Source organism: Protopterus annectens, chromosome 7.part0, assembly GCF_019279795.1.
Source record: "Protopterus annectens isolate FY-2018-M chromosome 7.part0, PAN1.0, whole genome shotgun sequence".
NCBI classification, from domain to species: domain Eukaryota; kingdom Metazoa; phylum Chordata; order Ceratodontiformes; family Protopteridae; genus Protopterus; species Protopterus annectens.
The window spans coordinates 745765202-745788724 of NC_056739.1; the positions used below are offsets into that span (position 1 = coordinate 745765202).

Genomic DNA, 23523 nt, shown 5'->3' on the forward strand with positions numbered 1-23523 from the left:
ATGCTTGAGCTTTCCCAAGGGTCATTATTAGCCATTTTCTCCTCTCTCTCCTTCCATAAAGATGCCAAATTCACTGGCTGTAGTGATGGTACACCCAAATGGGTGACAGAGACGGTGTCCACCGACATGATATCCAAAAAACACACGATTCCTCCACTCCTTCACCAGTAAAGCATACAAAATACAAATTTAGAACACCGACTGCTGCAAGTTGCAAATTTTTTAATTCTGGTACCTCGGCCTTCGCCTTCTCCTGGAATACATTTTACACAATACTCCACCCATTTTTATACAAATCTTTTAATTAAATAATTGATGCACCATCCCCCAATTAAATAGTTACAATCATTTCTTTACTACTTTAAGGAAACAAATTTGGCATTTCTTAAAATGGGTGGAGTACTGTGTAAAATGTATTCCAGGAGAAGGCGAAGGCCGAGGTACCAGAATTAAAAAATTTGCAACTTGCAGCAGTCGGTGTTCTAAATTTGTATTTTGTATAAGTATGAGATTGCTCAAGATGAGCTGTTTCAAAAAATGGTAGAAATAGAGGGCAGAGAACGTAGGGAAAATCTGAGATTTTCTGCTGTACCAGAGAAACTGGAAGGAACAGACTATATCAATTTTATGAAGGCATAAATAACTAACTGGACTGGACATAGCAGGGTTTGTTAACTTAAAGGGCACATAGGGTGTATACTCCAAACCTGATCATAAGAAAGCAGCCAAGACCTGTAATAGTAAAGATTCTGCTAGTATGATTGTAAGAGTTCATCCTGACAAAACTGTGGCAGAAGGGCAAAATATTAAAAATTGGAGACATCAGAGTGTTTATGGAAAATTATTACTTACTGTACACCAGCAGAAGAGAAGCAAATTCATCCCAGCAATCAGGGAATGTTGAAAGTCAGGTATGAGATTCAAGCTGCTGTATCCAGCTGTCTTCAGAATATTTTCCTAGAGGATCAAAGTCATTTTTGATGCAGAGCAGGCTAAGGAGGAAATGTAAAAGTTTGCCCCAAAAAAGTTAGCCCTCAAGCAGAGGGGGACTCTTCTGGTCATTCTTCTGATAATAAAGCTCATAGAGAGACTTTGCCAGTAAAACCGTTTCCAATGTTCCAAAGAAAAATGCTTGAGAGACAGAAGTTGAATAGAAACATCGGGAGCTCCTTGGACTTGAACTGGAGTCTAGAGTTGAGAGATGGAGATGAACTGGAAGAAGGCCAGCAACAATGAAATTAGTGAATAAATGTGAGACTATAAATCATCAATCACATTTGTGAAATATGGATTTATAAGAAAAAGGCTGAGAGATACTGGATTCTTGATGACTTTGTTAAACATGCTGGGGGACTGACAGCATGTGTGCCCTACTTCATGCCACTAATGTTTAGAAGGATACTAAAAGAAAAAAGGGGGAAAAAAGAGAAAGCAACTGGAAGTAAAATATGTTTTGTTCTTAACTGTAGTTGCATAAAGCATTTCATGATACAAATTGCATGTTAAATAGTAAAGCATTTTTAGTGCTTGTTGTGTGTCTGAAGATACTTAAATAAAACTATTACTTTTTTTCTTTTAGTTTTAAGAAATGTACGCAATACAATGTAAAAAAAAAGGACTGGAGAAAAGCATACCGCAGTTAATGGGTTGCAATGCTGGGCTGTTGGGTGAAGGATGAAGTGTAAAAGTGCCGTAATTATGATATAATACATGCAGAGTTGACATTTTTCATTTACTTTTGCATAGATAAATGGCTGAATCTAATATTTGTTTTTGTTCAAGCAACTGCTTTTTTTAAATGAAAGACCACAACATTATAAATAATTTTATTTTAGCAAATAAATGTTCAGTGACAGTACAGAACTACATTCTGTTATTAATGTTTCCATGAACATAAACAGGCTTAAGGTGAATGCAATAACCTGAGAGATCTAGACACTGTTTACTGAGAGAAATTTAAAATTAAAATGTACAACGACAAGCAGCTCATTAAAAAATAAATTTTGAAATGTTTGGTTGTAAATAAGAAATAGCTTTTCTGGTAAATAAATAATGCATTTACTAGAACAAATGTATAATTTAGTTTTACTTAAAGATAACCAGTGCATGTTTTCTTAAGACTAAAGGTTAATGCTTTCTGAAAGCATATAAGTAGTTTTTTTCACATCTGGGAAGGGAACAAAAATAAGACTAGAACAAACCGCAATTAGCTTAAGTAGGAACACAGGCTGTAATAAGCACTTTAGCATGGCTAAGTTTAATAGTAAGTTAGTTAATGCCTGTGGATGTTGCTGTCAATTTGGGACAATTATTCATATTGGAAAGGTACACTGTTTTGTAGGTTTGTTTTAATTTACTAGGTTCTCGGGGTGTCTTTTTTGAGGGTTTTCACTAAAGCAAAATGTCTTGTAAAATATGACATAGGTTCAAAATGGAGATGACAAGAAACAGCTGTATAAAAGATCAACCTGCTAAACATTAATGGGTGCAGGTAACACAAAACTGGAAACAGAGATTTTAAAAATGTTATCGTATATAATAGGTGGGAATAATAACTTCTTATCATAATGGCTACACTAATCATATTTTTGGAATGTGAATGGACTCACATGTATAGAGAAAAAGGTAACAGTACTGAATTACGTTAAGAAATGCAGAGTGCAAATAGCAATGCTACACTAGAAACATATGGAAAGATGTCAGCATGTGAATTTGATAAAGAAAGGATTTCAGGATGGACATTCAGCAGAATATCAGAGACTAATTAAAAGAGAAGTACTTACACTAATTGTTAAAGGAGTTCCAACAGTGCAGAAGAGGGGAAAAGATAGCAATGGTATATTTGTTGTAGTAAAGGGCTAATGGGAAAGAAGGAGAATTACACTGGCATGTATTTATATTCTGCCTAAAACTGCTACTACTGATCTTTAAAATAATTGAGAGAAATAATCAGGTTTCAGTAAGGACTATTACTTACAGATGGGGACTGAAACTTAATTTGCAACAGTATGGAAATATCTGGAGACCTAGAAGGGAACAAAATATAACAAAAGAGGTTAGATTTCTGAAGAAGTTTATGAAAATATTTGATATGGAAGATATGAATTCAGTAGTAAGAACTCTGATGAAATTTGCATATTATTCTCCAAGATACAATAACTGAGACAGACAACACAGACATTATATTTCACAGGAACACGTGCATTTAATTGAAAGTCTCAAAACACATCCAATAATTATTTCAGATCATGCTCCAGTACTAACTAGGATAATGCAGGGTAATGAGTACAAATGAGACAATGGCACTTCACTACCTACTTGTTAAAAAGAGATGAATTTAAGGAATGGGTAGAAGAAATTATTCAATGGTTATTAGGGAAGATGAAAATTTCTTCAGAAGTTATAGCTACTGAGTGGGATAACATGAAAGTGGAGTTTAAAAATAAGATACAAATAAAATAAAAAGATATGGTTAAGAAATCAGAAAAGTTGTTTAAAGAGGGTGACAAAGGTTAAAGTATTGCAGAATAAGGGGGATCTCACAGAACAAGAAGAGGTGCAATTCCAGAGTGCTAAAGAGAAAATAAGGGGGTATCTGGATAATATGCAAGAGTTTAAAGAGATTGCTGTTAATCAACTGTTTCTGATAACTCAATTTTTTTCTGATAACTCAAGAGCACAAAAACGTTTAGCACAGCAACTTAGGTGACGGAAATTAGGAAGGGTTGCTACTAAACCTAGGGAGCCTATAACAAGAAAAATAACCACAGATCCTGTAGATGTATTAGAGATATTTTGGAAATTTTATGAAAATCTGTATAAAGCAGAGGAATGTGGAAATCATGGAAAAGCATAAATGAAAATGTTGATGGCAGACTTTGTCATACCAAGGTTAGAGGTAGATAACGCTCTACAATTAACTGTCAAGATATAAGGAGACAAAATAAAAACAGTATTGTTTAAACAACCTGCAAGAAAGTCTCTAGAAATATATGGTATTCCTGTGGGAGTTTGGAAGCTAGGAGGGAAGAAAGTGATAGAGATCTGGTAGGTTTTGTTAAACAGTATTTTAAAAGAAAGGGAAGCACCAACATGCTAGAAGAAAGCTAAGGTGGCTGTAATGCCTAAAGACTGTAAAAAAAAAAAAAAAAAAAAAAAAATCAGACCCAGCTTCATATAGGCCTGTTTCAATTTTAAATCATGATTATAAAGTGTTTATGCCTATAACACCTAAAAGAATGGCAAAGGTGCTGTCAAATTGATAGATATGGATCAATGTGGTTTTGTGGAGGGGAGGCAACCATCTGACAACATTAACAGAAAGAATATGATCCAGAGGGAAGCAGAATATTACAAAATATCACCGTTGTAGGAGAGTCTTGATGCAGAGAAAGCATTTGACAGAGTAGGTTAGGATTTTATGAGTAGGGCAATGGAAGCATTTATGTTCCCTGATACAATATTACAGTTAATTAGGAGGATATACAAGGGAACAGAGGCAAAAATTAAAGTGTGAGGGTTCTTCTCTGATATGTCTGAACAGAGGAACCAGGAAAGGGTGTCCTCTTATTTGCATTACATTTACAGCCACTGGCAAAGAAAATAAGGGACTCGGAAATTCAAGGATAAAATTGGGATATTATTCAAGAAAGGCTGGTTTTATTTGCAGATGATATTATTTTCTTCCCAATAAAACAATGACATCTCAGTGTTATGGAACATTTTGAGACAGTTTCAAGTCTTTTAGGAGATAAAACTAATGACGATAAAACAAAAGCTATAGTTGTAAACTATGTACCCCCACATGAACTGGTTCAACAATACCCATACTTATAGGGACATTGTAAAATTAAGTATTTAGGAGTATGGGTTTAAAAGAATTGTTATGGCAGCTAAAGAAATGTGTGAAGAGTCTAAACAAAAGATAATACAAAAACTGAGAAACTGGAAGTTCTTGCTTATGGAAACGGATAGCAAGACCCCATTTTCAGCAGAGGCCCTGGGAGAAAAGCTCCATATAAAACACTTAGCAAGGCAGTGTATAACAATAAGTACAGAAAAGTTTCAAACACAAGTGATTACTCTAGTACAGAGGTAACTGTACATAACAATAAAGTCTCAAATATAATACATTAATAATTCAGCAGGCAGTGAAGTAAATGATACAAGAAATCAATGACTGTTACAAATATGCAAGAAACAATGACTGTTACAAATATGCAAGAAACAATCTAAAAAAATTAGGATGTTTGTAAGTATTTGCATAGGTACTGTATACCCCAAGCAAATTCCAAATAATTTTTCCTCAGGTAGATGTTGCAGGTGTGATTGGGAAGGAGGAGGTAAATGGGGACATATGTTTTAGGGAGTGCAATGAGCTGGCAGACTTTAAAAAACTCCCTACAGAGTCAGAAATATTAGGTGAACAAATAGGTATAACTAAAGAAAGAATTTTGTTGAGCTGGGATACAGGATCCGAATTGCCTATACAATGTAAGGCCTTTTTAAGTTTAATTCTGGTGGCTGCCAAAAAGCAATCAATAGAAAATGGAAAAAGTCTAAACCAACTGTATTTGTAGTCAATACTGTAAACAGGATAAACAAACTACTAGTGGGATCCTTAGAAAAGGGTAAGGGCAAATTACATAAAAAATGGAAACTGTGGGAAAAATGCATGCAGAATAATGTTTTCAAAGAAGAGTGAGGTTTAAGGCAGGAATTAATCAATTTATGCACTACTGGATTGATGGTGATTTTATAACAATATATGCAATGTATAACATTTGCAAAAGGGAACATATTAATGTGGTTTGTTTTCTTTTATTTAAATGTATGTCTGCCTATGTCTTAATAAGTCAACAAAAGTGTTAAAAAGAATATTTCTTTAATGAACTGTCATTATAAGTAGTAAAAATGCTACATATTTCACCAAAAAATGTATATTATCTACAACATACCACAGTTAAGATGACAGAAGTCTGGAGCAACAAAAACAGAAAGGCCAAATTTAGAGTTGTACCACAATGAAATACATACAAGCAGAAAAGAAGTTATGTACTCACCATAACATTCTATGTGAGTTGCTCATCTCACCTTCATTCTTACTGATGGGTTCAAAGCTGATCCTTGGCTTTGACTCGAACAAATGCAAAAGCTCGAGGTCTTCAACCAGCTTGTGGCCTACTCCATATCCCATGATGCACTGGTGCTTCCCTCAGATCTTGTTTGCTGCCAGTAAAGGTATAAGCCAACTCCTAATTTACCAATAGCATAGAAAAACACAAGATACAGGTCAAATACAGTCATAGCATGCCTCAATTCTCAGTCCTCAAGAAGCCTGGTGGAGGCTGGAGGGTGACACCTAAGAAAGAAGGCAAGATGTACAACTCACATGGAACGTTACGGTGAGTACATAACTTCTTTATGTGAAGTTGTCCTATCTCGCCTTCATTCTTACTGATGGGTTAGCGTCCCAAGTACCATCTTTCTCGGGTGGCTCACAGGAGTATATTCTTCAGGACAGTGAAACCAAAGGAAGCCCTGTCCCTGGAGGCCCTATCCACTTTGTAATGAGTGATAACGGTATGAGGCCTTGACCAAGTAGCTGCTGCACAAATTGTATCTATTGGAAAATTGGCGGAAAAGGCTGAGGAAGTAGATACAGCTCTAGTTGAGAGGGCCTTTATCTTGTCTTTTAATGGCGAATTCACTGAACTGTAAGTAAAGGAAATACAGTCTGATAACCATTTTGATAAAGTGGTTTTAACAACAGGAGCACCCTTCTTGGTGTCTGAGAAGGAAACAAAGAGTTGATCCATTTTCCTGAAATCCTTGGTCCTGTCCAAATAGAAGCATAGCTGTCTGTGAACGTTGAGCTTGTGCAGCACATACTCTGTCTTATTGCCATACTTGGGGAAGAATACAGGCAATTCTATAGACTGACTGAGATTTGTTTCTTAACATACCTTCGGTAAAAATGAGGGAGTTGTCCAGAGAGACACTCTATCATTATGAAATATCATGTAAGGGGGTTTTATGGACAAGGCTTGTAACTTTGAAACCCTCCGAGCAGACGTAATAACTACTAGAAAGATGGTTTTCCCATGTAATATACTTTAGGTCACATGAAGAGGCTGGTTCAAAAGGTGGTAGAATTATTTGTGATAGAACAAAATTTAGATTCCCCCGGAGAAAAAGGAGAGTTGATGGGTGGTCTTAAATGTATAGTACCTTTGAGAAAAGTCTTTGAGAGTCTATGAGACATGATATCAGACTCCACCTCAGCAAAATGGAAGTTGGAGATTGCAGCCAATTAAACTCGAATAGTTGCGGGAGCTGGTCCCTCATTGAATAGTTTTGTCAAAAATTCCAAAATAGAAGCTTTTGGAGCTAAATAAGGATCAACGTGAATTTGTAATGGCCATACTGAAAACCTTTTCCATTTGCTGAGATATAGCTTTCTAGTGGATGATTTGTGACAGGATGTCAATATATGCTGTGCCGCAGCTGAAAGATTCTGAAGCCTGGCTATGTTTGGAATTGGAGCAGCTAAGCTGTCAATTTGAGTGACCGAAGAGATGGGTGAAGAGCCCCCGATGAGTGAATCAGGAGATCTGGAACTGGGTCCAGGATCCAAGGTTCTTCCAATAGATGAGGCCGAAGAAAGGCAAACCAAATCTGGCGAGGCCAATAGGGGGCTATCAGAATTATGGTCCATCCCAGAGCACTGACTTTCTGTAAAACTTTGGGTATCAGAGGTAATGGTGGAAAAGCATAAAGGAGACCCAGGGGCCAATCGTGTACAAGTGCATCCCTTGGGGCTTCCCCCAGTGGGGGTATTAGGGCAAAGTAGCTGCTGCATTAGGTGTTTATAGGTGAGGCAAAGAGATCACAGCAAGGCTGACCCCATATGCAGAATATGTCTTCCGCCACTACATTCTTTAGAATTTCCCTGCTCAGCTTGTCTGCTATCACGCTGGACTTCCCCGGGATGTGCGTTGCTATCAGAAAGCGCTGGGCGAAGTTTGCCCATTGCCATACTCTCAAGGCTTCTCAACATAGGGGGTAAGATTTGGTTCCTCCTTGTTTATGTACCAGACTACTAATATGTTGTCTGTCTGGATTACAGTGGTCCCCAGAAGAAGAGAGTCTTGAAAGGACTGCAACGCTAGAAGTACCGCTCTCTTCTCTAGGACACTGATATGCAGGTAAGCCTCATGTTTTTTCCATGTGCCTTGGGCTGTTCTTTCCTGATAATGCCCCCCCACACTATCAGGAAAGTGTCCGTGGTCACTATGGCAATTAGGTTGAGTAAAAAAAAGGAACATCCTATTGTTACACAATGCGACGTCAGCCACCACTGAAGGTCCTTCCTGCATGAATTTGTGATTATAATCTGATGCGACATTGGGAGTTCCTGAAAGGACCACTGCGTGAACAGGAGCCATTGTAGTATCCGCATATGCATCCGGCCCAGTGGAATTCCAATGATTGCTACTGCCATTGTACTCAGCAATTTGAGAACCATGGAAACTGTGGCTTTTTCATTTGAGAGAAGGGCTAGAACCTGTTGCTAAAGAGCACAAACCCTTTCTGACGGAAGTTTTAAGGTCATTGTGGTGGTGTCCAGATCTGCTCTTATAAAAACGGTATGTTACGATGGCAATAAGGCAGATTTTTTCTAAATTTATAGTAATCCCCAACTGACAGCATAGATTCATAGTACTCTCCCTTGCTTGAATGAGCCTGGTGTTGGCGGTTGGGAGCCCAGTTGTCTAAGTATGGAAACACCTGGAATCCCACACATCTCAGATGAGCTGTGATTACTGCCATGCATTTGTTGAACACTCTGGGAGCTGTTGTGAGACTAAAGGGCAGTGCTCAAAACTGACACTGACTGGCCCCCAGCCGAAAGCGCAGTTGATCTCTGGATGGTCTGTCCATTTTTATGTGGTAGTATGGATCCTGGAGATCTATCGAGCACATCCAATTGTCTTTTCCTGGAAAAGGAAGCATCAACTACAGTGTAATCATCTGGAACTTTGTCTTCACAGACTTGTTTAATCTGCTGAGATCCAAAATGGGCCTCCAAGTCCCCGGTTTTCACTGGAACTAAAAAGAACCTTGAGTAAGTTCCAGATCCTATCTGGTCTGTGGGGATCGGCTGAATGACTTTTTTGCAGCACCCTTTGAATTTCTATGGTTGCTTGTTCCCTGTGACTGGGTGGAATGTCCAGGATTTTTCTTATTGAGGAAGGTAGGGTAGAAAAAGGAAAAGAGTAGCCTCTGGATATGATGCTTTGTACCCATCTTTTTGTTATTTTTAGCCAGGTGTCTGGGTACAAAGATAAGCATCTCCCAACTACCTCCAGAGATGGACAGGCAGGCCTCCTCTCAGGAGCGCTGATAGGGCTTCCCAAAGAACTGATCTCTGTCACCCTGGTTCTGTGGACCCCCCTCTGCTGCATGGACGGTGTCTTCCATTACTGCCCCCTCCTCTGCCTCTGGGGGGGGGTTCACCACAAGTGTGCTGAAAGGTTCCTTGAGTTTTACGGAACCACATCTTTTCTCCTTTCTGACCTTTGGGGTAAGGTCTGGTAGGTGTGGAAAAACGGACTCCGATGGCAAGAGTCTTTCCATCTTGTTCACTCCTGGTAAACGTTTCTTTCACTTTGGGTCCAAAAAAGGACGAGTCCAAAGGGATGTTGATAAAGGATGACTTAAAGGGCTCCGCAAAGGAACATAAGTGCATCCAGGAATGTCTCCTAAGAGCAGTTTCTGTACCCACTGCTCTGCTCTCTCCATCAGCTCCATACAAAAGCAGACGCATGGATGTGTTTGTTAGGGAATTTAGGGTGGAGAGCTATGAGGATATTTTCTCTGAGACCCCTGCAACTATTGAACTCTGTAGAGTATCTCCTAGCTCTTTTAGGAGATCTCTTTGCAATCTGGTGAAATGCGTAAGATAATTCAATGACCTAACAGCAAAGGTTGCTGAAGTAAAACATATGCTTTCCATATCTGTCCATGACTCTTGAATCTTTATTCGATGGATGGATCGATGTCGAAGTTTTGGATAACTCCTTCTTGCTGGCTGCCGCCGCCACCACCATGGCATCAACAGGGATTCCCTTGGTGAGATAAGCCTTTCCTGTGGTGAGGTAATTAACTTATTAGGCCTCCTAGGGACAGGTTCCACTGTATCTGGAGACTCCCACGCCTTTTGACAAATTAAGTCCACAAGTTCTTCAAAAGGCGGAGACACCCAAGAGGTGGAGGACTGAGACCCGAAAGCCTTCAGGGTAAACTGACTCATCATCAGTAGGCTTGATTGCCTGCCAGCCAATCACCCCTCTGCTTGAGAATCTCTAAGATATCTGTGAAGAAGATATCTTCTGAGGGTGACTATGGGGAACCTTCTGAATCATCCAAGTCAGTGTCTGAAGTGACGTATTCCTGAGGGGAGTCCACATGCTTCCTCTTGTATAGCCTCTTCCTAGAAACCTCCTCAGTGGGAGTTTCTGGTGAGGTTTCAGAAGAGCAGGGCTTGCCCAATGGGGCATCCTGAGGCTCTGGGTCTCTACACTTCTGTGGAATTTGTGATGCCAAAGTAGACGCCAGTGCTTTAGGGAAAGAAGCTACTGGTCCTGATGAAGTGGTTGTCCATGGGGACAATACTCTCCTCATGGCATCGAAGGCCCCACAGCCTCGATGCAAAAGAACCCCTGGATCCGAAGAAACAGATGGATTCCCTCAGCACCAAGATGGTGGGCTCCGAGCCAGAGGTAGGCACCAAACTCACCTGCGCTGAAGCCCTGAGAGGCAAAGTCGGGCCTGAAAAAAAGGTCTGACTATCCTCCCTGGACCTGACCGGTGAGTGTCAGCCCTTAGACTCCTCGTTCGGCACTGAAGTAGTCTGAGAAGTCAGAACAGAAAGTCCTGGAGCAGGTCTCGGCACCAACGGCTCCACTATCATCAGTTCCAAGCATTCCAGCTCCAAAACCTAGAGTCGGATCAGAGGAGGAGGAGATGTAGTGGGAGGGTTAGTTGGTTCCGAAGCCCGAAGGGTCAGCCCCGACAAATGTTTGGCTAACGCCGGTGTCTGCAGCAGCTTCTGTACCACATGATCCATGTCCATGTCAGAAAAGCTTCTTGAGGACAGAGATGATAGGGCCAAAGAAGCTATCGACTGTAGAACTGGAGACTTCAAAATGGGAGTAACCGGTTCCAGTACAGGGGACCAGCACCTCGCTGAGACAATCATCGGCTCTGAGATCAGTGGCGCCGAGGATGAGGGCTTGTCTGATTTCGACTTACTAGATGAGGGAGATCATTCTGGCTCCAAGGATCCAGTAGTTGAAGATCTCTTTGAAAATTTTGTTTGACCGGTTTGACCTTGATCTAGTGACTCTTGGAAGGAAGGCTTAATCAAACCCCTAACAATGAGCTTGTTCTTCCTTTCTTGTAAGACCTCGGAACTAAAGGAGTGGCAGATGGAACATGTCTCCTGTAGAAGTAATGCACCTAAACAATACACACAATCCATGTGCCCATCAGTAATGCACATCTTCTGTCCACATTTAGGGCATTTCTTGAATCCTGAAGGCTTGGACTGTTTAGCCTCCCTGTCTATGTCTTCAGACATCTTGAAGAAAAAACAACACCAATGTTTTCCACACCCAAACACAAGAAAAAAAGCTCTCTTAACTGAAACGAGCTTAAACCAAAAGGGACAGCCTTCTAATTTAAACAGGCTATCTGAAAAAGGGATATAAAGTTGTAACACACACTATTTAAATGAATGTTCACATGCGGTTTTATATATTAAACACACTACACACTAATTTAAAGCACTAGTTGTAACTATTAAGGGAAAGGGAGATTAACAAGACCTACAAATGGCCAAAAAAGGCAGAAGAAAATAAGCACAAGCAACAAATGCGAAGTGCAACAACAGGTTAAGTCCATACTATCCTAAGAAATATAAGTCTAGCTAAAATTAAGAAGTTCAAAGGTAAATATGAAAAAAAGAAATCGAATATTCACTGGCCAGAGCTGGTGAATCACCCAATCTGTTGCAGATGCAAACAAGATCTAGGGGAAGCACCACTGCTTCATGGGATAGGGAGTAGGCCATGAGCTGGTTGAAGACCTTGAGCTTTTGCATTTGGCCGAGTCGGAGCAGAGGATCGGCTCCGAACCCATCAGTAAGAATGAAGTCCAGATAGGACAACTTCACATCAATCTTTGTACCTGAATACTCTGTTGCAAATGCCTGAAAGTTTCATAAAGAAAAACATTTTAATGGGGATTGAGATTAGGCAATATATTCCAGATACACATGTGCATGTATCTTCATTATCACCATCTTGCATTTTGAATTATTCTTGCGTTCCTTTCCGCTATGAGAGTTGTACTGAATGTCTGCTTAGTGTGCAGAATATACAAATAACTGTGACCTACAACACTTCAACACTCAGTTATTACTACACCAGAAATATCCTACATATTTCACCAGAACACTGTAATTTCTCTTTTGCAATATACCATAGTCTGCAGCAAGTAAAACAGTGGGGTCCAATTCAGTACTGTACTGAACTCCAAGTGGGCAGAATGTTTTTCAATACATTTTATAGATGATACCTTGTTGTTACTGCTTGAAAGTTTGATAATACAATTTCAAAGGTGGATTGAAATATGGCCTTTCCAAGCTAGGTTCACCCTTAAGAGTCTTTCTGGATCATTCTCAGTTTCCAGTGAGGGTGTTTTGATGAACTTCTGCTCAGCATGAAGAATGCTTCTTTAGTGGTTGCCACTGTAGTACATAATTTTCCTATTTTCTTCCTCCTGAAGACTGAATACGGTTTGTCAGTGGAATTATGAACTCAGTTCTAGTGTATATATAAACACCTTGAATAAAAACAACTATGTGCCTTTTATACCAGAGGGTCATAGCATGATATTCGGAGACATTCGTTATTGCTATAGTACTTTACGTGGTTACAGAGATACTGTCCAATACTACTAGGTGTCATCGGTAATCTTATGCAAGTGCTTGTTCCTCTTTGGTTTTCAAAGATGCCTGCATATTTTGCATGTTTCAGGTTGACAAATTCAGTATGTATCGGAGTCATTTAACTACTCTGTTCTTGTGAAATAAGAGTCAACATAATTCTTTCCTCATAAAAAAACACTTCCACAGTGCTAATGTGTGTCCCACAAGTAACATTCTTGAAAAAAGTATTTACAAATATTAGAATACAAAGAAATATGTCACATCCTTTTGCCCCAAAAATAAAAGTACAATTTCTGTTGTCTACAGTCTTACAGAACAAGTAATTTCAAATGTGAATTAAAACCTTTTTTTTACTGGTGCTATCTTCCTAGAGTTAAAGAAGGCCTTTGAAATGTTGACCACAATCTACTACTACCACTAATACTAAGTGACTGGTTTCTCTGACAGAGACTGTTTGTGTTAAAACCTGCCTTACTAATGGAACATTTTTAGTTATCTTTACCTGTAAACACTCGCTTATGGATTCTCTTATCAAAGGCATACCCTGGGTCCTCTGTTTTCCTCCTTTCACTTTTAATTAATCCTTCTACTGAACTATTCCATATTGACTTAGTAATTTACACTGATAACCTGGTCTTAACTCTCACAAATAAATTGCCTCGCTTCAATGTACCCTAAAACTACACTAATTTCTCTATAGACCTGGCTCTTCCCTAACATTTTAGCAATTAGCCCACATAAATCCATAATAATATGAACAGGAGCAGCAAAAAAGCAACAGAAGAATAGCTCTTCCTTATAAAATACCTAAATGATTCCTCTTTATCCATATTAGCTGAACAAACATTTAGCTCTTATCTTCACTCATTCCATTCCTTGACCAAAACATAATCCCAAAAAATAATGAAATCAGCTTGAAATAGGCTAGAAAATCTCCAACCTTTTATCTCAAGAAGGCAGCCAACTATTGCTCTAAAATAAACAATTACCAGCCTGGCTTTGAGACACAGGGGTAGAGCTCCAACTGTGACCTAGGTGACAGAGGTTCAATCAGCAGCCCTGACATTAGAGAAGTCAGGCAGAGAAGGAAGGGAAAGGCACATCTCATTCACCTGTTCTGTGGGAGGAAGGTTGTGCACACTTGCAGGAAATCAGCACTTCTCTACTTTTATAATATAAATTCTATTTTCTTTCTACTTGTATTTCTAATTGCCTTTATGCTTGAATCTTGACTGAAACGGGTCTTTAGCTCACCTATCTGGGTGAATTTGAATAAATAAATAAATTTCATATGCTATGGTAAAACACATTATACTGGTTCTGACAGGCATGCACATATGGCAGAAAAGTGGGACTATCCAGAGATCTTGTCCAGAAAATTTCATAAGGAAATCTTGAAGCATTAAAGAAATACTGTAATTTGAAATCAAGGTCAAATTCAGGTCAGAATACCCTTCTGAACTTGACAGAGTGCAACATTTACAGAACAGTCATTTGAAAATGAGTTTTCAATTCTCTTCAGATTAAAATAAAAAAATATATATTATGTAAATTCAAGCATACAAACAGTATGCATTGCTGCATAAATGACCTTTTACATGCTGAGATATATATATATACACACACACACACACACACACACACACACACACACACACACACACACACACACACACGCACACAAATAAGAGGTGGCATCAAAATGTTGGCTTTTTACTAAAGCTCAAGCTGTAGCTGGCTCTTTTACATTTGAGGATTGGTGCAAAGGACAATGAAAAGTAATAATTTTAACACTCCTTGTAATCTTCATGAAAGTTTTAGAGCTGGTTTTTATTTACAAACAGAAAAAAAAAAACATGCCAGTAACAGTCCAGTGTTCACAAGCACTCATTTGCAAAACAGTCGACTGCTAAGGGGTTCAGATACTTAGGTTTGAGGAATCTTTCGTCCTTATTCATAATGATAGGGTTTCACTTAGAGCAAATCCTAAATTTCTCCCCGGAGCTATTCCTGAGCTGATGCTAAATCAAAGCATTCATTTACTGGTTGGTTTTCTGGCTATACTTACAGACGAGAGACTCTCCTTAACACCCTGGATGTTAACAGGAAAGTTACATAGTTTACATGGCTTCACATAGACAAACCAAACAATGTTTTGTTATGTCTGCCCAAGAGAGAGGCAGTATTAAAGCAGTCAGATAGGCTGTTCTTGCTTGGCTTTCCACTATATTGCCTTCTGATTTTCTAGCAGAGGAAGTGCGCTCTTGTTTGCAACAACAGTGCCAATGTCGTCTGCTGAATACAAGAGACGAGGCACAATAAAAAAAAGAAATTTAAGAGGTCACTGCTTCAGTACAGCTGTCCATCAGAATCCACATGGTTAAGCAGTCTCTTCATTTAGTACTGCCTGCACTTCATTCACACTGTAATGATCTGCCAGTTTACATACCTCTAAAAATTGTATGTTGTTACATAAGTACCTACTATAAATGCAGATATTCTGAAGCATCTTGACCTGCAGTTCATTTTGTCTCTGTCCACAACCAGATAAAGATGGGGGATTCGCTACACAGCCTATCAGACTTTTACTTAAGTAAATCACTTTTATCGTCTTCCAGTTGACACTGACCAATTCCCATCATCAAATCCAGAAACAGGGTGGGCTTTGCTGCATGACAAAATGCATGCATATGAGTTACTGGACATAGGGCTACTGGGAAAGGCTAACTGGGGAAAATCAACAAAATGTAACAATCATGGGAATAAGCCATCCAGCTCTCAGCTCTGAAGGGGAATAAATAGTTGGGAATCCTAAAGAACAGAGGTTAGCAAGGGGTGGGGGATGGGAGAGTGATTAACCTGTTTATAGATTCTTCACTGTATGTTTGATGCAATTTTCTGCTGCTGGATTAGAATGAGAGAGTGCATTTACTGATACTGGCATGGCAGCTGAGCTCAAAAACAAAGACTGCTCCCCTAGCATTAGTCCTGCTGTAGATGAGTAGAGAAACTCAAGACTGACTGTACTACGTACAGTTCACATTTATCATTTATATTTAGCATATTTATATTTGTATTTAGTGTGTCAGTAGTGCAATACGTAGCATGCCTTCTTTTGGTGCAAAAGGCTGTGGGTTCTATTCTCACACCAGGCAGATGGATTGCTCACACAGCAGTGTAAGAGTGTGTTATCCTTTGGATGAGACATTGAACAGAGTTCCCACCTTCTTGACTTGGTGGTAGCTCAGGTGGATGTAAAGGATCCTACAGCACCTACCAAAAAGAGTAAGGAAATTCCCCAATGCCCTGACCAAATTTCCCCTAGCAGTACAAATACCATCTCATATCTCCCCCAGAAAACAGATTATTAGCTCAGTGGGACAAACTTGATCAAAAAAGAATAAAAAAAGATTATATGCATGGCCTGCTGCTGAATCCTAGTTTCAAAGATCTACTATTACACTACTCTAATTATTTGTACTCTTTTCTGTAATGATCTATAAAACACTACTAAAATGCATTTAACATGCTGCAGATGTAATATGCTAGTTGTAGTAGTAAAAACATCAACTTGCATTACTTCTTGTAAAATGTATTACCTGATTGTATTCTTTGGAACTGGTAGGTGTACTCTGACATTCAGGGCTTGGCTGAAAATATACATAAAAAAGTGATGAGCTAAACAAAGGAAGAAAATCAGTTTATACATGAAGTATAAACCAACAGCATACATAAGCAAGCTTAAATTTAAGTAATAATGTATAAAACTGTAATTGAACTAGATAATTTGCTTACCTCTTTGGAGGAAGGTCACATCTCAGTTTTAGGTGAACCATCAATCTGCTGAATTCCAAAAGGAAAAAATTAGTTTGTAACATGATACAAATAATTTAAATAATACATTTAAAACTGCTTCCATCCAAATTCCTTAAATAACAACAGAAATTCAAATGCTGACACTTTGTGCTAGATTTAAGATGCAATTATAGATGAAATCATATATGTCTTTGCATCATGGTACTTAGAAAAGCTACTTTCATTTGTTCTTCTGTTTATTAGCAACATCAAGAAACCTAAAAAGTGGCTGGTAATAGTACTAATGTATCAGTGTTTCGTGTGTTTAGCTAACCTGCTGGGATATAAGCACGACACCATCTGTTCAAGTGTGACTTGTTAAAAATCAGCTGGAACAGAGGGAGACCCAGGCAAACCCTGATGGATTAGCAGCTTGGTCTTTGGTGCAGCTTGGCAGGGGAAAGTTGGAACGAGTGAACAACACACTAGCTCACCCATCTAGGTGGGAGGTGATGCACTCCAACCCAGTGCAGTACCACCACCTACTGGAAAAATGGTGCATTCTACATTATGGATTATGAAAGTGTGCCGCCTGGCTCTGCCAAAACATGTTCACAAGGTAATTTTCCTGAGGCAAGCATGAGCATGTGCATGCTCACAAAGGAAGAAATAGCAGACTCTCTCAAATGGGAGTCCACAATAGTTACTGGGGGAAGGCTTAGAGCCATACCAGTGAAAAACCCTAACGGACATCTGGATGACTGCCTCCTGCAGTCTGCTCTTACCCTACAGGGAATAACTGGGCTAATCCATTGTGGAAGAGCTGATAACTGGCAGGGAATAGGTGAAAATAACAGAAACCTGGATTGAAGAGTTTGATGGGATAGAATGAGAAAATGTGGCCAGGTTTATTAGAAGCCCCATGCAAAAGCATGTACATACTCCCCTCCCCCCCACACACAATATTCTTACATACCAGGAAAGAGCACACAAGTGTGTGTGTCTGTGCAGCCAGCAGCAAAACTTGAAGAACAAAAAGGTTCACGTAGTGTTGTACTTCTCAGAAACTTAAAAGCTGTGGAACCAGCAGAAATTGTGAATCGAGACCTTTATTAAACATTAAAACGTAAAATGGTCAAGTGCTTTGGTCCCTGACAAATCGTTAGTATAGCACCACAACTACCTTTAAATACATTCCCATCGTGGGACTTGACTTTTTTAATAATGAAAAAGGGACTACTAAATGTGGTCCCTGCAACTACTGTAAGTTTATTCTACAAGACCAAGGAATAATTAACTCTGTTGGTTCCACAGTTTTTAAGTTTCTCAGAAGTACACCACTACGTGAGCCTTTCTGTTTTTTCGAATATACTGTGGCCTATCCAATTAACAAAACAAAATAAAATGAGGGAAGAAGGGAGTCCACAGTAAATCCTGACAGCAGTTTGGTGCTAGGATCACAAGATATTCTTTGACACGTCGGGTCAAAGAAACCTGCTACCCCAAAACTTTTTCCCAGTAACCAAAGGGATTTAGAAAGTATGTTCCACCCTAGGCCTGACCATTAAGCTTACTTTTTGTTTTGTACTTTACCAAGTGTAGAACGTACTTAAGATACCGGGTCAGGAAGCCAGCAGCCATACTTTCCCTGAATCTACTGCTAACTTTCTCCCCTTGAACTGTACTATCTCAACCTCCTTTACCAACTAATGTTATTACTAACTTGCTGTATTCTACTCTCTGCCCACTAGGTGGCACCCTACTTCAGCCTCGGGCTACAACTCTTACACCCCTTCCCTAACATCTTTCTCAGATTACACTCTGTTTCATCCCTTGACTAGTGGCTAATCCTCCTGTTGCATTGCACTCCTCTTACCTTTCTCGCCTGACCATCGTGCTACATTTTGTATTCTTACCACTCCACTTTCCTTTTGCTTCTCTACTGCTTTCCCTCACTCTACTTACCTGGTACTTTTTGAATGACTTGGGAATCTGCTGTTCTCTGATTGTCTCCATAGAATCTTCCTTTACCTGCTGTAACCCACTCCGTTCTCCCTGCGGGCTCACTCCGCTCCCCTACCCTACACCCCCAATTCTCACCCACCCCCAGTGGTCCTACACGTAAACATCCTGAGCCACATCCACTCCAGGTAATGCTAATAAATAAATAAATATATATATATATATATATATATATATATATATATATATATATATATATATATATATAATATGCTCCTACCTACCTCCAGGCAATAACATCAGCATCCTAGAAAGTATTCTCTGCTGGCTTTCTACATCCTTCCCACAAGAAACCATTGTACTTGGTGACTTTAATATAGACTGGAACACATGTACTTCACACAAACCCACAACCCATACAAACCTTTATGGCTACTCCCAATTAATTACCTCCTCTACCAGAATCCATACACCCAGTGGCAAAGAAAGTACCTTAGACTGGATCCTAACTAACAGCCATCCTCTCTCTTACGAAGTAGGTATCCTTCCTGATGACATCAGTGACCACTCACTTACCTATATAATTAGACAAAAAAACTTTATCCTAAACCAAAATACCATCAAAACCACCCAGAACAAAAAAACATTTCAATCCATCAAACTTCCAGGCAGAACTTCAAGCCTGTAACTGGTCACCCTTAAAACTACTCCCTCTTGAGGAAGCAGTATCCTATTTTAACTCTAAATTCTTACAAATCTTGGAATACCATGCCCCCTCACGCTCAATAAAAACTAGAAGTAAAGCAGCCCCATGGCTCACGAATGAGACTAGGCAACAAATCAGATTAAGAAATAAAATCTGGTCCAAATGGAGAAATACTAAAGACCCAATTGATCGTCAATACTTCAGACAGCTAAGAAATGCTACCAAAAAATCAATACTTCTGGATAAAAAAAACTATTATTGTAAACTCCAGCAAAAGCAACAACAAAATCCACAAACCTTCTGGTCAGGCATCAATAGACTTACCCAGGCCACTCCAAAACACCAACCCCATCAGATCTCTCTCTTCACACTGCCAACCAGATTGCTGATGCTTTTAATATCTTCTTTGCTGAAACAGCCCAATCTTTAGCAAACACCTTACCTCCTACTACTTCTATCCTCTCACCCTCCCTTCCAAGCATACCCTCGACCTTTCAACTTAAACCTGTTCCTACATCCCTCATCTATACTTTACTTCATAAACTTAAACCATGCACTCACTCAGCTGATCTCCTACCTGCTGAATACCTTCAATCTGCAGCTAAAGTACTAGCCCATCCCATTTCTATCCTAATTAACAGAACACTCACTGAAGGTTACATTCCTTCTCTCTGGAACACTTCTCACATTATCCCACTCCACAAAGGTGGTAACTCAACTGTACTCTCTAACTTTCGACCAATAGCCCTTCTTTCTCCTCTAGCCAAGATCATGGAAAAATGCATCCACCAACAACCTCTTGACCACCTTCTCCAAATAACCTACTTTCTGACTGTCAGCATGGTTTTAGACCTTTCCATAGTACCACCACTGCTCTCCTGTCCTTTACAGACTGTATTAATCATCATCGTAACAATAACATGCACTCCTCTGCACTCTTCTTAGACCTAACCAAAGCTTTTGATATGGTTAATCATCAAATACTTCTTAACATACTCAAATCTTTCTCACTTGACTCACAGGCATTACTATGGTTTAAGTCCTACTTACATAATAGACAGCAGGCTGTCCTATGGGACAATCAACTGTCCAAACATCTCCCTATTACCCTGAGTGTCCCTCAAGGCTCTATCCTCGGACCTCTACTTTTCTCTATATTCATAAATGACCTTAGTATAAATCTACCTCTGGCTACCTGCATACAATATGCAGATGACTCCCCTTTAATTTGTAAAGTTCCAACTGCTTCTGAACTCCAATCCATCACCCAAACAGTATTTAACCTACTGGAAAACTGGTTCCAACAACGATACCTCTTACTAAATGCCAAAAAAAAAAAAACTAATGCTATTTACTCCAACTCTAAAATCCACCCCACTACATTTCACTATTACATCCAATAATGGTACAATTATAGCTCCTGACCCTACTACCAAACTCTTAGGTATAACAATCGACCACAACCTTAACTTTGACTCAGACATCAACTCTACTATTAAAACAGTAAACAGAAAACTTGGTTCCTTATATAGGATAAAACCTTTCCTTACCCCTGAAGCCAAAACTACCATTGCCCAAACCCATCTGATCTCTACTCTCCTCTATGCCTCCCCCATTTATACTAATCTTTCCAAAAGTAACCTTAATAAGCTAACCACTTCCTATAACAATATTGCCAGATTTGCTACTGGATCCTCATTTAGAACTCACCATTGTCAAAATCTCAAACAGCTAGGATGGCTAGAAATGCAAAATAAGCTAGAGTTTCAACAACTCACCATTACGCATAAGATTCTGTACCATCCTAGTAATACTCCTATTCTCAGTAGCCTCATCTCTCCCTACTCTAATCTTACTACTCTTCGCTCAGCAAATAAACTACTGGTCACCATCCACAAATCCCACAACAGAGCAGGTGATTCTCTTTTCTCCAACTCTGTGAGAAAGACTTGGAATAGGCTTCCCAACATACTTGCATCTCAGTCATCATTACCACTCTTCAAAAAGCAACTAAAAAGCTTCCTAAAACCACAATGGCTATGCCCTTGTACTAACCCTAACTGATACTCCCCAGTACAACATCACTGTATACTTTGCACTCAAAACCCATAGTGTGGAATGAGTAATCTTTCACTTAACCCCCATTTTTTACTTTCCTACTCTCAGGGAAATATCACTGTATTTGATCTTTGTATACTCATTCAGCTATTAGCAAAACTCTACCATCTGTATACAGACTAACTATCTTTTTACTATGAGTATAACATTCTGTTTTAAATGCATATACACAAACTCTCTTGTGTATTAAGTTATACTTTAAGACTACCTGAATTCACTTTTTAAATCTGTGCCTTCATTCCTAACATACAGTATGTTGAATATCATACCCTTTACCATGTAAATAGTACTATATTGCTGTATTAAACTCTGTACTCACTAATGTCATATCCTTTACTATGTAAATAGGACTGTATTTCTGTGTTAGACTTTGTATCGATAGTACTGTACTGCTGTGCTAGTACTCTCTTTCTCTACAGTACTGTACTCCTGTCATAAACTCTGTACTCACTTCTCTCAATATTAAGTTCTTATTTGACAATTCTTCTTTTTTTTTCTTTTATGCTGATCTGTATTATTTACTTAATGTGGAGCTTATCTCTCCGGGCCTCTACTGAAAATGGACATGTATCCAGTTGGACTAGTCCGGTTAACAAATGTAAAATAAATAAAATAAAATAAAATAATACCATCCTTCATGCCGTGTATGGGAAAGCAGGTTGAAACACCTGACAAATTACATACATATTTATTACCAACAGAAGACTGGTCTGCTTAGTCTTTCATATTGTGCATACTACGGTGCTGCAGCTTGTGCCTTGGAACTACACCCCTATTTTCTACTGTTTATTTCAATCACCCTACTTCAGCCTTTTTTTAGAAGATTCAAAGTTTTACTCTGTACCACTCACTATGGGAATTCATTCCTCTAACTTGCAACTATTTCCTTACGTCTATATTAATGGTGCATGTATGAAGTCATAGACTGCCTCCTCCCCAGGTTCATAGCTAAGTACTAGGCAAAGCAGTCTGCAGATTTTTACCTACTTAGCTAATATCTATAAAGTTTCAAAAGGTGAGAATCAAACCCTGTACTTGGTATCTGTAAGGTACACACTTTTAACCATCAAGCCCGCCTCCACCCCATGTTTTTGTTTTGCCAACTTACATCCAACATTTCCTTCACAATCTCTTGTAAAATCAGTCCTATCTGTCAGGCTTCTCCTCACAAGTCATCCTTTCTAATCATGCTGATGACATTTATCTGAACATTTACTAGTTTGTTGACTCTCTCTTTTCAGTCTCCAGAACTAATTAAGTCCAGCTGCTGTCTTGCAAGTGCTTAACAGCATAGAAGGAGTACTTCCTTGTCAGTACTTTCCATTTCCCTAACCTACGCAAACCAACATTTTGCTGGCCTTAGCTGCTGCTCTCCTGCTTTGCTGTGTGCCACTGGCACAAATATACTAACTCTGTGGTACTTTTCCTTATCCCTTGCCTGCAAACTGACCCCTTCCAACTCGTACAAAGTTCCAACAGTATCTTAACAATGAATCTTAGCTTCCACCCTTCAGGCCAGGCTTCTAGTATCCTCAATTCCTACCAACCCATCCCAAGCTTGCCGTCAAGCAAAAACATGTACATCTTATTCTCCATCCTCAGCTTTACATCTGATACATAAATGTTGATGAGTGCACATCCTAACTGTTCTTTTCTTGGTCAGCTTTTCCTTTACTATAAAATTCTAGATCATTCCAAACAGTCAACATGCTACACAATCTGCAAAATTTTTGCAAACTTCCATACTTCCCTATGTTTACCAAGAAGCCTTTTGTGAAGGGCTGTCAAAGATTTTGCTGAAGTCAAGTAGACTGTATCCACTACCCTCCTTGCATCTACCTTCTTTGTAACCCAGTCAAAGAAACAGATCAGACTAGTTTAGTAGGATTTCCTGGCCACGAATCCATGCTATTTTCACTTCCAGAGG

The 23523-nt window shown here is 39.2% G+C and overlaps 1 protein-coding gene across 6 annotated transcripts in view; it reads right to left on the reverse strand.

Annotated features, from left to right (window-relative positions):
- The window catches only part of AP4M1 (adaptor related protein complex 4 subunit mu 1), a 1285664-nt gene that overhangs the window by 425305 nt on the left and 836836 nt on the right, over window positions 1–23523 (reverse strand). For 3 of the 6 annotated variants that reach the window (XM_044077275.1, XM_044077273.1, XM_044077276.1), the window contains 2 exons: window positions 16811–16858; window positions 16615–16665 (listed from right to left, as the gene is read on the reverse strand). In XM_044077275.1, the coding sequence (XP_043933210.1) occupies window positions 16615–16665; window positions 16811–16858 (99 nt within the window). Of the gene's footprint in view, window positions 1–16614; window positions 16694–16810; window positions 16859–23523 lie in introns of all 6 variants that reach the window. The other 3 variants (XM_044077274.1, XM_044077278.1, XM_044077277.1) reach the window with 3 other exon arrangements.